The following is a 12123-nucleotide window of genomic DNA, read 5'->3' on the forward strand; positions in this document are numbered from 1 at the left end:
GCACGCCTGGTGCCCAAGCAACGCTAAAGGCGCTCCACCAAGTCCGGAACGAACTGTCCGTGTCTCAGGAAGGATGCCTCCTGAGAGGCCCCCGCCTGGTGCTACCTGACTGTCTCACCCAACAGGCAGCCCTCCTGGCGCATGGCGCGCACCAAGGCATTGTAAAGTCAAAGAACCGCCTTCGGAGCAGACTCTGGTTCCCAGGCCTTGATAAAATAGTGGAAACAATCGTCCAGCGATGTCCGGTGTGTTTAGCGACCAGCCTACCTAACCCTCCGGCGCCAGTGATCACCGAGGAAGGACCGACGTCTCCATGGGTGCGAGCCAGTGCAGATTTCGGCAGTCTCCCCGGGGGGAAATACATGTTGGTGGTGATGGATGACTTCTCACGGTACCCCGAGGTGGAGATCCTGTCCTCGACTGCCGCCTCCGAGGTAATTCCCAAGCTGGAAAAGATAATTGCCACCCATGGCCTCATTGGGGAACAGCCCACGGATAATGGACCACCTTTCAATGGCGCCGAGTTAGCTGATTACATGCAATCCCACCGTATCAAGCACCGACGCATAACCCCGAGATGGCCTCAAGCTAACGGGGAAGTCGAGAGGCTAATGAAGACTCTGAACAAGACCATTCAGATCGCACTGGCGGACGGTCAGGGCCTAGAGCTAGCCCTCTATCAATTCCTACGCGAATACAGGCTGACGCCCCACTGCACCACAGGGGTTCCTCCAAGCCGCCTTTGTTTTGGCAGAACAGTCACAAACACCATCCCACACCATCCCATGTGGGCGTCATCACCAACCCGCCTAACCGGTCCATGGAACAGAGAACAAAAACCAATCGCGAAGCATCCCGGAAGAGGAGAGCCGCCGACAGCCCAATCCAAATTGGTGACCGGGTGCTAGTGAAAGACCGCCACCCAGGTGGCAAGTTCCGCCTGCCCTTCGAATTAGACCCTTGGACGGTCACGAACATCAACGGAACGCTGATCACAGCGGTCAGGGACGGGGAAGAGGTCACAAGAAATCTATCATTTTTTAAGAGAGTCCCAGATGGAGGCGAGGAGGAATTTCCCGAGCCGGGAGGCTACCGCCCAGCGTTATCCCCAGGTCCTCGAGAAGCCATGGAAGAAGAGACTCCACGCAGAACAGGAAACACAGGGAGCACCTCGGCCACGCCTCCACGCAGAACAGAAAACACAGGGAGCACCTCGGCCACGCCAGCCCACGGAGATCTGGAGTCACAAGGAACACAGAGCCGCCCAGGCGTGGCTGATACAGACTGTTCTGAGGACATGTTTCAAACCCCTCCCGACGGGCGCAGCCAGAGTAGGTACCATCTACGCGCATGTCCGCAGCCATCCCAGAGGTATTGAGATTTTGTGGTCCGCTGTCGACTGCTGAAGTGAGAGTGGGCTGTACCTCCGCCGAGACCAAGTAAGACTGTTCTTTTGTTTTGTTCATGAAACCCGCAGAGACTGCGTTTGAGACTTTAAAGATGTTTTGCCGCTAAGTTTCATGTTTGTTAGGCTTTTGCATTTTTGGGTAAAGGAGGAATGTAGTGTTTGCCTGAATTGGACCCAACCATTGTCACGGGGGTCCCAGGCGATATGTAGAGAGCCTCCCCTTGAGCGTGCGCACAGTGGACGTGCCATACGTCCACACTGAAGGCACGCCAATAAGCCAATAAAGAGCCCGGGGCGCTGGGCGTGGCAGGCATTAAGCTGGCCATTACACTACTGCACGTGTGGTCTGATATTATTCCTAGGCCCTAGGCCACAATACGACACTCCCTGCGACTAAACAAATAAATACTCTTATTAGGATTACCTCAAAGGCGTTATTAATATAAACAAAATAACACGTTTTCTATCCATTTCAGGGCATATTCAGTTTATAAAGGTTTAAAAATTACGAGAATTCTGAAAAAAAAAACCTTATTAACTCTGCAGTGGCATGGACACCGTCAGAAATATGAGTTGCAGATATGAGGTTTCCGCACACCATTAGTCTGATAGATAAATAAATAATTATACTTTCAAAAATTACTAATAAATACTCGTTCAAGAATAGCACTGGTTCGTTAATAGTGGTTGCGTGTACTGACTGGCGAGTCAGTCGTGTCGAACAGTTAGCAGCGCGTGTAGCTTTTCCAGTAGCCGTAACTATACGCGGTCCAGATATGATCCCGTTCCAAAATGGCCGCCACACTCCTCTGTCACAGGCTCAACTGTAAAGGGCAACAGAGAGAAACATGGCGACTTGCATGAATGGCACTCTCTGGAGGCGTCTGGCTTGTCTTTGCCGATCCCGGAGAGTGGTTCAGGTCTCCGTGTGCGATGTCCACAGCAGCCGAGCGGAGGATGAAACCTATTTCGGCTTTGAGAAAGTGTCAGCGGCTGAAAAGAGTGAACAAGGTGAATGCTGTATTATAGAGTGCATGGGAGGCTTTTCAACACAATGGCAGTCAGTGCGTATTACTAGCACATCTATTGATTTAGTGACACCGTGGAGTAAGTATAAGTAGTGATGCGAATTGAAAAAGGTCCCCTAAAATGGTGGTGAAACGGTGGCAGTAGAAAGGTGGAGGTGTCACGTGAGAAGGAATCCACTAATACATTATTTTTTTTTAGTAAACTCTGCCCACCCAAGTAAGGGTCTCAAGTACTATTATTCCATTTGCGAAAAGTGTTGTTTCAAATTATTGCGTGGTATGTTTCGAGTGCATAGAATGGTATTTTGGCAATTGACATATGTATAAATAGGTCCGTTCAATAAATACTGACCCACAAGGGGCCACAGAAGGACCTGCCTAAATAATATTCATTAGGCATGTCACAGTTTGAAACTCTGTGTGATTGGCCGAAATTCCAGGGAGGGTGGCCTGCAAGAGTCATCAGTGATCTGTGATTGTGTTTAAATAAAGAAAACTTTTTTAATGCAGCCCCTTTTCCTTAAAGGAAACAAGACTGCATTATTTAAAACACTTTCTTATGTTCTAAAAGTTTCAGTGACACTTGACACCAGTGCCATCTGTCCCTGAAATGTTTTTCAAGATTAACAAAGGGAACTCTCTTTCTCTCTTCTGGATTATTTAATTGGTTACATTCTGCATTGTAAACCATGGGGTTAAGGTTTCTACTGCAGAGACCTTTGTGTACCCAGCAAGTTCCAGGGTGTAGAAGCAGTAAGGTAACTGTAGTGGTTAATGTACTTGCTGAAGAGGCCTGGTCGCTGTACAGTTTAGTTACAGTTTTGATTAGCAGAAAATAATTTATAAGGTTAATTTTTTTGCTGCAAATCACATTGTATAACATTGAGGGGACAGACGTGTATTTGTATGTAGATAGCTCAGTGGATTGCTGGTCCAGTTGCAGAGATCCTTGTGTTGCCTCTAGGTAAGAAGTTATAATTACAACAGTTTTTTATTTTTTTAATAAAGAATATAGCGCAAACCACTCTGACTAACCATGGAATGGTGTGTTTGTACTTTATATAAGTATCTAAGACTTTCTGTCAAGCATAGGACGAACATGTACTGAACTATAAATGTTTAGGACGTTTTGAAAGAATTTCATTATTTGTCTTCCCTTTTGCTTCAATATCAATATAACTCATGATTCATTTTCACTATTGTCTCTTTTGTTGTGTGGAAAATCATTTTAGTAAATCAAGTGAGATAAACAAGTTAATGTGGTTTTATGATTTTATGTGGACCTCCAGACATCATATTTATTGGTGGTCCTTGGCATTGACCCCAGCCAGTAATGAGCATTAATGGCCGCCAGGCAACGAGTACCTACTGAAAATCATCAGAGATTGATCAGCAGCCCTGAAATAAATACAAAGAGAAATTATGGCATAGGAATACAAAAAGAAGCTAGAAGGAGAAAAAAGCAACAACAGAGGAGAAACATTAAAGAGGCAGAATAAGAAAAATGGGACGATGTAACGGAGGAGAAGAAAACAGGAAGAAAATGTCTTGGATTTTCTATTATGGAAAGTTTTACAGAGCTTCGTTGACAGATACTGCACAGATGCAGGTAGGGCAGCAACAGTGCATGTTTCTTCAAATACACAGAACAAACACACATAGCTGCCAAGTATCTGTTTCATGTAGGACAACTTGCAGACCTTTTATTTTCTCCCACATCATGATGCTTTCTGTATGCGTACCTTTTCTTAGCACTATAGATATGGGCTGAAAAATTGTAGGAAGTAAAGTGCTGTTGTCTAAACAGCCAGGAGTGGTGAAAAGTGGCCCCTTGGTTGCTAAGGGTGGAGCATGGACAAGAGGAGTGTATTGCTCACTAAATAACACAGAACTAGTGCAGCGCAGGCATCAGCAGTACAAGTGTCCCCTGTACAAATTATAGATCTAGTCAAGAGCTACAGACATATAGGTAGTTGCCTAGGGCAAGTAAAGTGGATGCCAAATTCAAGGGAAGATAAATCCAGTAAAGAAAAGAAAGTACTTCTGAGCCTAAATCAGCCCTTTGGGTTATGTTAAATGGGGGTGCAGAGGGTAAGACATTACCAGCAGAAGATGGAGTGTATGGCACTAGTCTACATTGTACAAAACACTGTTAAAGTTTCAAATCTAGTATTGTGGTCAATTTTGTAGAACAGATCTGAAATGTGATCAGTTGTGCAATTATATGGTTTCTAGATTATGAGGTCTTGTCTAGAGCACTGTGCCCAATTCTAGAGCAACAATCTGGCAAGTTGTGGGCATTTTTTAAGGCTATATCAAAAGCATTGTTTCCAATTCTGAACACTGCATCTGGGGTGATGTCAGTTTGTTGAGGCCACCACATCTGTCGTATTGTGTCCAGTGTGGAAGCCACATGTGGAGAACGGTTCTCGAAGTCACCTCCACAATAGTGTTTCCAATTCTTGATGCCTCATCTGCAGTAATGCACCTAACTTTAGAAGCAACATATTTCATATTGTGTTGAATACTGGGGCCATATCTGAAATGTAAGCAGGTAAGTGTGCCAACAAGGGATTTGTTTATGTAAATAATTCGAGTTATTTTTACCTTTTAACTTCGAACAAGCTGTTATGACATGCTTGCAAATAGATTTCTTTTGGAATACTTTTCTGTACTTAAACAACTCATCATTTCGTTTTCTAAAAATATGAAAACAAATATGGTAAGAATTGACCAAAATCAATATAATAACAAAACAATAACAAACACGGGTGTATAATGAAAAAAGATTTTATCGTAGTTAACCCCTTCAGCGCTGCGCGGATTCCCCCGCGGTGCTGAAGGGTTCTAGCGCGGGCGGGGCCATGACGGAACGGTTCCGTCATGAGCACAGCTCAACCGATGCTCATGACGGAACCGTTCCGTCATGAGCATCGAAGGGGTTAAAAATATACATTCAGGGGTACTAGATCATTGAACACACAATGTGACAGGAAGTTATATGCATACATTGTTATTTTTTTGTACTTCTCAGTAACAATTGTGTGCACTTTTTTCTAAACAAAGATGAGGCAGACCCACAAATAAAACAAATGGATATTGCCTATATTAACATAGTATAGAAAATAAGTGTGATTGTCGACGTTTCGGTCGATGGGCTGTCGTCTATTCAACCATCTTCAGGACTGTAGGAGTTTACAATGGTTGACCCTTAAAAATCTATTCGAGTAGAAATTATCTTTTTTTTATCTGGAAAATTAGGTATTTGTTGACGCACAAAACCTGTTTGATGAGTTGGAACCACGCCTGAGTAATATCGTAGCGGTTTTACTGCGAAATCTTTGAACGCCCACGTAGTCAGCGTTTGTTGATATTCTTATTGATCAATAATGCTGATAGCAATTGATGCGCAATAGAAATTAATCTGGATATAGTATCGTGGCAATGTGCTTCAAGTTCTATGCTCACTCGTCGAAGTGTACGCTCGCCTGCCTGCAAAAGTCGGCGTTTTGCAGGCGAGCGTACACTTCGACGTGTGAGCATAGCCCTTGAAGCACATTGCCACGATACTATATCCAGATTTATTTCTATCGTGCATTAATTGCTATCAGCATTATTGATCAATAAGAACTTTAGCAGTACTTGGGGGAGTGGAAGGATCTGGGCCCAGTGCAGGGGGCGGGATTACCATTTCAGGAGTACTTTTTCTGTAGTTGATAATCCACACTAAATGTGAGCCTTATAAAAGAGTAAATATATCATGCCTCCTGATAGTTGGGGTGTTGTGAGCACGTCACACTCCTGAGACCCAATGCAACTGCACGTGTTGCACTAATGATAGCTGCAGCCCTGAGTATCAGACTGTGTACTCTGCGTCTTTCACCCCTTCCCTGCCATGCATGGCCATCACTCCAATCTTGGAACAGATTCTCTGTCCCTTTCATAATAAAATGAGCTCTGGCATGTTGCCCACCACTTTGTAGAAAGGGTGCCCTTACCTCTAATGGATTTGATCAAGGCTTTGCGGATTTTGGGATCTCGTAGATACCACGGGTTGATGGGGGCAATCCTCCCCACCTATGTTCGACCAAGGACCATGTGCACCCATAGTGGGGAATGGTCAGATATGCCCCTGGCTAAGTGTCTAATTTCATGGATGTACAAGACCTGCCGTGCGGCAACTATGATGTAGTCAAGATGGGAGAGACTATTATGTACCCCGGAATGAAACGTGTTTCATTTTATCTGGGTTGTAGGTTCTCCACCCATCAACAAGCCCCATGGCCTCCAAAAAAATCAGACAACCAGCGTGCAGTTGAAGTCCCCCCCCCCCCTCCAAGTACCAGCAACCCATCCGGTAGTGCCAATAAAATGGCGCTAAGGTCTTTAAATGTGGTGGTTTGTAGACCTGGCGGTACGTAAACTGACAAAAGTGTTATGGGCTGCCCCTCCCATGTACCTGTGACCCCAATGTACCTGCCCCGATCGTCGGTCCAAGTGGAGGGGTAGCTGTTGGGGGAAATGATTTTTTCATCATGATGCCCACTCCCCGTGAATTAGATGTGAAACCGGCATGTGCAATCATTGTGAAGCCCCATCTATGCATTGCCTTACTTGAGTTACCAACCAAATGTGTTTCTTGGAGCCTGATAATGTCAGGCGCAAGTCTTCTGATAAGCTGCAGGACAACACTACGTTTAATCTTGTCCCCAAGCCCATTAACATTCCCACTCCATAATCTAAAATTTTTGTCCCACTGCGCACACATTGATACCAAGATAGATTGCGATTTCCTCTATGATGAAGCTGAACTGTATTGTCGATGCGAAACCAATAACAATAATCAAACAAAAGTAACCCCACCCAACAACCCCCCCTCCCTGCTTCCCTGCATTTTGGGCTCAAAACTGCCCATATTTTACTTAATGCAGAGTGCCTGTCGCCCAACAATTTACTAAAAGAAGAAACTGGGGGAGAGTAAGGTATCCCGCATCCCCCCGGCTACATTAGGTAGTGAGTTCCCCGGGCCCAGGCGGGCCAAAGTTATAATATTAGTAGCAATCCTGGACCTTCAAATGTACACTCAGCTCGCTAGCGTTCTACCTGTCCCTGCTCCTGGCAGGCGGCGATCAATCCGGATTGGGTGATCTACCTGGAGCCCGTTTAGACTACCGCTACAAAGTTCGGGTGGTCAAACTCAGCGGCCACTAGAGTTCTTTTCCGCCGACTCCCGCCATCCGTTGAGCCAGTCAGCAGCAGCGTCGGGGAAATCAAAGAATCTCGTTTTCCCCTCGGTCTCCACTCGGAGACGGGCCGGGGACAGCATTCATACTTCAGGCCCTTGTCTCGAAGTCTCTTTTTGACTTCCAGAAATGAACGCCGCTGCCTCTGTACAGCTTGCCTAAAGTCTGGATAAAAGGTGATTTCCGAGTTATCATATTTGATCGGTGGAGCGACCCTGGCTGCTTGCAGGATAGTGTCTCTATCGCTGTAATTCAGTAGCCTGGCCAATATCGGGCGAGGGGGGGGGCCCCAGGCTTCGGGCGCCCCCCCCCCGGCACTCTGTGAGCTCTTTCGACCGCAAATAGATTGGATAGGCCCTTTGGTTGCAGATGCGCTGTAATGAAGTTTTCTACAAAGAGATCTGTGGCTGGCCCGTCCGATTTTTCTGGCACCCCTAGGATGCGCACATTATTGCGTCTCGCACGCCCTTCATAATCGTCCAGCTTGTTTTCCGTGAATTTCCGAAATGCCTTTAGTTCTTGAATTTCGGTTTGCAGTTGCGAGGTGTCTGCCGCCAGGCTCGCCGTGGTAAGTTCCAGTTGTTTGACCTTTTCTCTATTCTTGGTGAGGTCAGCTCTAATAAGCATCATCTCAGAGGAAAGAGTGTCCATCCGTTGTTCCATGGAGGTGCGCACCCCGTTAATGGCTTCCATGACGTCTTTCAATGTTAGATCAGGAGTATCACTTTCCTCTCAAACCCCCCCCCCCCCCCAGCTGCTTGTCTTTAATCAGCCTCTGGTCCGGTAGGTCCGCTTTTGGGTAGGTGTAGCGGTCCAGTCTACTTTGTTGGACCGTCTTGGTGCCCTTTGTATTAGAACTTTGTGTCCACTGCGAGGTCCGGGACGCAGCTTGCCGCCCTTAGCATCAATTTGGGCCCCCAAGGCGAGTTGGCCGGGCCCCTCAGGGCGAAGCAGGATGTCAGCTTCCCCAGCTGATGCTAATGCTTGGATTTAAGGACTATTCACCGCCTCCAAAGGTCCAGGTCCAGCGATGGCAGGCACTCTTAATCCAACCACAGGGGGGGAGGGGGCAACGTCTCCAGCACGGCCCTGGTAGGCCACCACAAGTTACCGGACTCCGGACACCAATTAGTTCCAGCTTAGAGGGCAAAGCGAGGGGCACCAGTACCTCAAATGCTCCCACCTCGAGTCACCAAAACTGCCCCAGAAAGGCCAATTCTCACGGGGCTCGGTCCTCCGTGCCTGGGCTGCCCGATGTTCAGCCCCCTCCCACCCCCCGTGGTTCCGTGTGATGTAAGGAGCTCACTGCCCCTCCGAAGAACAGTGTGTCTCGCAGCCTGTACCTCATCGTCTTCTCTGCTTCCTTCTCAGCGATGGCTCCGCCGCCTCCCTCCGGAGCTCGTTATCTGTGGGGCACAAACCGGTTGGGGCTGCGGGACCTCTAAACTTGTTGTCAATCATGCGGCTGTGTTGTGAAGGAAGCCGATCTGCGAGCCCGCACTTATGCAAAATCTCGCCGTTCACCAGTTGCACTCCCTCGGGTCGACCGCTACGCCAGGTCCCGGCTTCTACTTCAGGGAAGGCCGCTGCCAATCGCGCCGCCAACTTCAGATCCCGAGGTCTGCCGTCCTCGGACCGGCCTCTGCACTCTCAGCGGCACTTCCGATTCCCGATTCTGGCCCTCGGGGAACGGATTAGTGTGGTGGATAGGTGTTAGCAGGGAAGGTGTTAAGGAGACACCTCAGCTAGTGGCCATCTTCCTTTGCCGCGTAGCCACGCCCCCCTCTAATGAGATTTTGTTTAAGATCTGACTGTGAGGCCATATCTAATATGATGCCAGCTTTGTGTGTATGTTCCGGTTACGTCTTTCACATCCCCTATGTGCTGAAACAAAAAGCAACCTTCTCCAGCTCCCCCATACTTACCACCATGAAGCATCTGACCCCCTTGAAAATCAACACGTTGACTTCCAACTTGGGTTAGTGGCCTACCCAGCTGCTTGGCTCCAGCAACGGCTCCTCCGCTAAGGCAGAGCAGCGTCACCCCACTGTTTCAACTGCTAACTCAATACAAAAAATACTATGATAATAATGTTCCGTTAATATCATTTTATTTTTTGTATTGAGCTTGCAGTTGAAGCCAGATTAGGTTGGGGGGGTGGTGCAGGGCTCCCTGACGTCGAGGGAGGAGGAGTGGTGGCGGCACCTTAAGTGCGCATGACAGTTTGGCCAGCCGTCTTGGGCTGACCAAACCGTAATGCACACTTTGCATGTTCTCCACAGGCCTTGCATGTTCTCCACAGGCTTTGCATGTTCTCCACAGGCTGAGAACATGCACAGCATCCCAGTCCCTCACTGAGCACCGAACCACTTCCCTCAGACCAATCCCACACTGCTGTAAGGGAGTGTTGTGATTGGCTAGGGGATTCTGAGAGACTGTGTGCTTTCTGCTGCGGAGAAGAGGACGAGGAGAGGTGGCGGCTGTCAGCAACCAGGTAAGTGCTCACTTGATTTCCACTTGATCTCCATTTGTTCTTCCACCCATTCCCATGCATTTTCATGTGTTGCAAAGAAATATGACTTTCCTTGGTGCAGTACTGTGAGTTTACCTTGGTTTAATACATATATTGAAGCCTGTAAACATTTGAAAATCCAATAAAATTATATGACAAAATTAGTGCTTGCTTCTACTGTATGTGTGTGTGTGGATATGGAGATATATGTACAATTATCCACCTTTTGTCCTCACAGTTTCATGCACCTGTTGCTTATATTTAGCTAATTTCTGTGTGTTCCTTTCACCTTGTATTGCATGGTTTCATGATACTTACTGTTCTTTTGTTCCTCTCTCCTATGTTCTCACTCCACTTTCTTCCTCTCTTGCCCAAGCTATAGAGCACTCTTTGCCAAAGTGTGTAAGGCCAATGGAATCTTGTTAATTTTCCTTACACACGTCACATATCTGTATTATATATGTGCTTACCAGCTGTTCTATACATTATTTTAGATTTTTTTTAAATTACCTTTTGCAGTATAACATACATATAATCTGCAGGTGCTTATCCTAGTGCCTTAAATTACTGTAAAAATTGTGACAGAAGTTGTGCATATACTACACAGATGTTTGCTAATTTGCTAACACTGTCAATATACGGTTGACCTTCTGTTTATAAATATGACTTTTAACCACACTGGGAAACCCGGTTGGGTGGAGTTGCGATACATAGGGCAGGGCATAAATAAACATTTGAAGAAGATGGAGGTGTCCTAGAGGTCTGGATGAAGTTAGAGAGTGCTGCTCCTTGGCAACAAAAGTGTGGAATCTTTAATTGAGCAATGTGGTGGATCTTCGTTCCCACGTCGGTTGGTATGGTTGATTCTGGTCTGGCCAATGCTCAGGATGGTTACAGGGTATTAAGAAAGTCAGGATTATGGCGAGAACCACGTTACAGCCAGCATTCCAGATAAGCTACAGAGTATTTAATTCCCTACTTTGGGAAGTTGAGATTAAATTTATGTTTTAGGAAGTATAAATGAATGCTCTTTTCAAATTTGAAGTATTTTTTCTGTTCTGAATGTTTCTTTGTAGCTGATAATTCATGTGAACAAAAATATGCTTTTTCAATCTTATTAAACAACCTATGTTGAAAAACTGCAGTCCTAGACATTTCAATCAATAACCATGTATGGAGCGCCTCTCACTTTGTATTGACACATTGCAATTTCTATCACCATCCTCCTTCAACTCGTTTATCCTGCGAGTTGTCCCTTCCCTCGCTCAATAGTGCCTCAAGGAGACCTATTATTGGGTGGATCCAATAGTTTAGTAAGCATTCATCCTAAATTGCTAAGTGATCTGTAACTTTGTCATCCCCTTGGATACGCTTAATGTGTTGTTCAGCAGCTATCACCTGCGCCATTAAGTCTTTCTTCCATTTTTTAACATCAAGGGCTCGAGATGCTACCCAGTGTATGACGAGCTGATGGAAAATATTTTTAATCCCATCTGCAGAACATACAGAGAGCAGCTGAACTTGGCCCATCCCCTGCCTGACATACTACACACGCAACCTCAGCATCATCATGGACAGCAAGCTATCAATGAAGAAACCGGTAGACTCACTCTCATCTGCCTGCTTCCACACCCTACAAATGCTCAGCAAGATCTTCAGGTGGCTCCCAGTCAACACCAGAAGGACTGTCATGCAGGCCCTTGTCAACAGCAGGCTGGACTATGGGAACACACTCAATGTAGGAATCACCACACGTCTCCTGAAGGGACTACAGACGATACAAAACTGTGCTGCAAGACTCCTACTCGACCTTCTCAAATGGACCCACATCCCACCTCTCCTCACGAGGCTGCACTGGCTCCCGATCCAGTAGAGATGCCAGTTCAAGATACTGACTCACGCATACAAAGCCCTGCACAACGAAGGACCAGC

The 12123-nt window shown here is 46.5% G+C and overlaps 1 protein-coding gene across 1 annotated transcript in view; it reads left to right on the top strand.

Moving 5' to 3' along the window:
- Nucleotides 1-2203: 2203 nt before the first annotated feature.
- The window catches only part of COQ5 (coenzyme Q5, methyltransferase), a 45188-nt gene continuing 35268 nt past the window's right edge, over nt 2204-12123 (top strand). Inside the window, exon 1 of the mRNA XM_085636402.1 lies at nt 2204-2419. Within this exon, the coding sequence (XP_085492528.1) occupies nt 2257-2419 (163 nt within the window). The 5' untranslated portion in view covers nt 2204-2256. The remainder of the gene's footprint in view (nt 2420-12123) is intronic.

Source organism: Triturus cristatus, chromosome 11 (assembly GCF_964204655.1).
Source record: "Triturus cristatus chromosome 11, aTriCri1.1, whole genome shotgun sequence".
NCBI classification, from domain to species: Eukaryota; Metazoa; Chordata; class Amphibia; order Caudata; family Salamandridae; genus Triturus; species Triturus cristatus.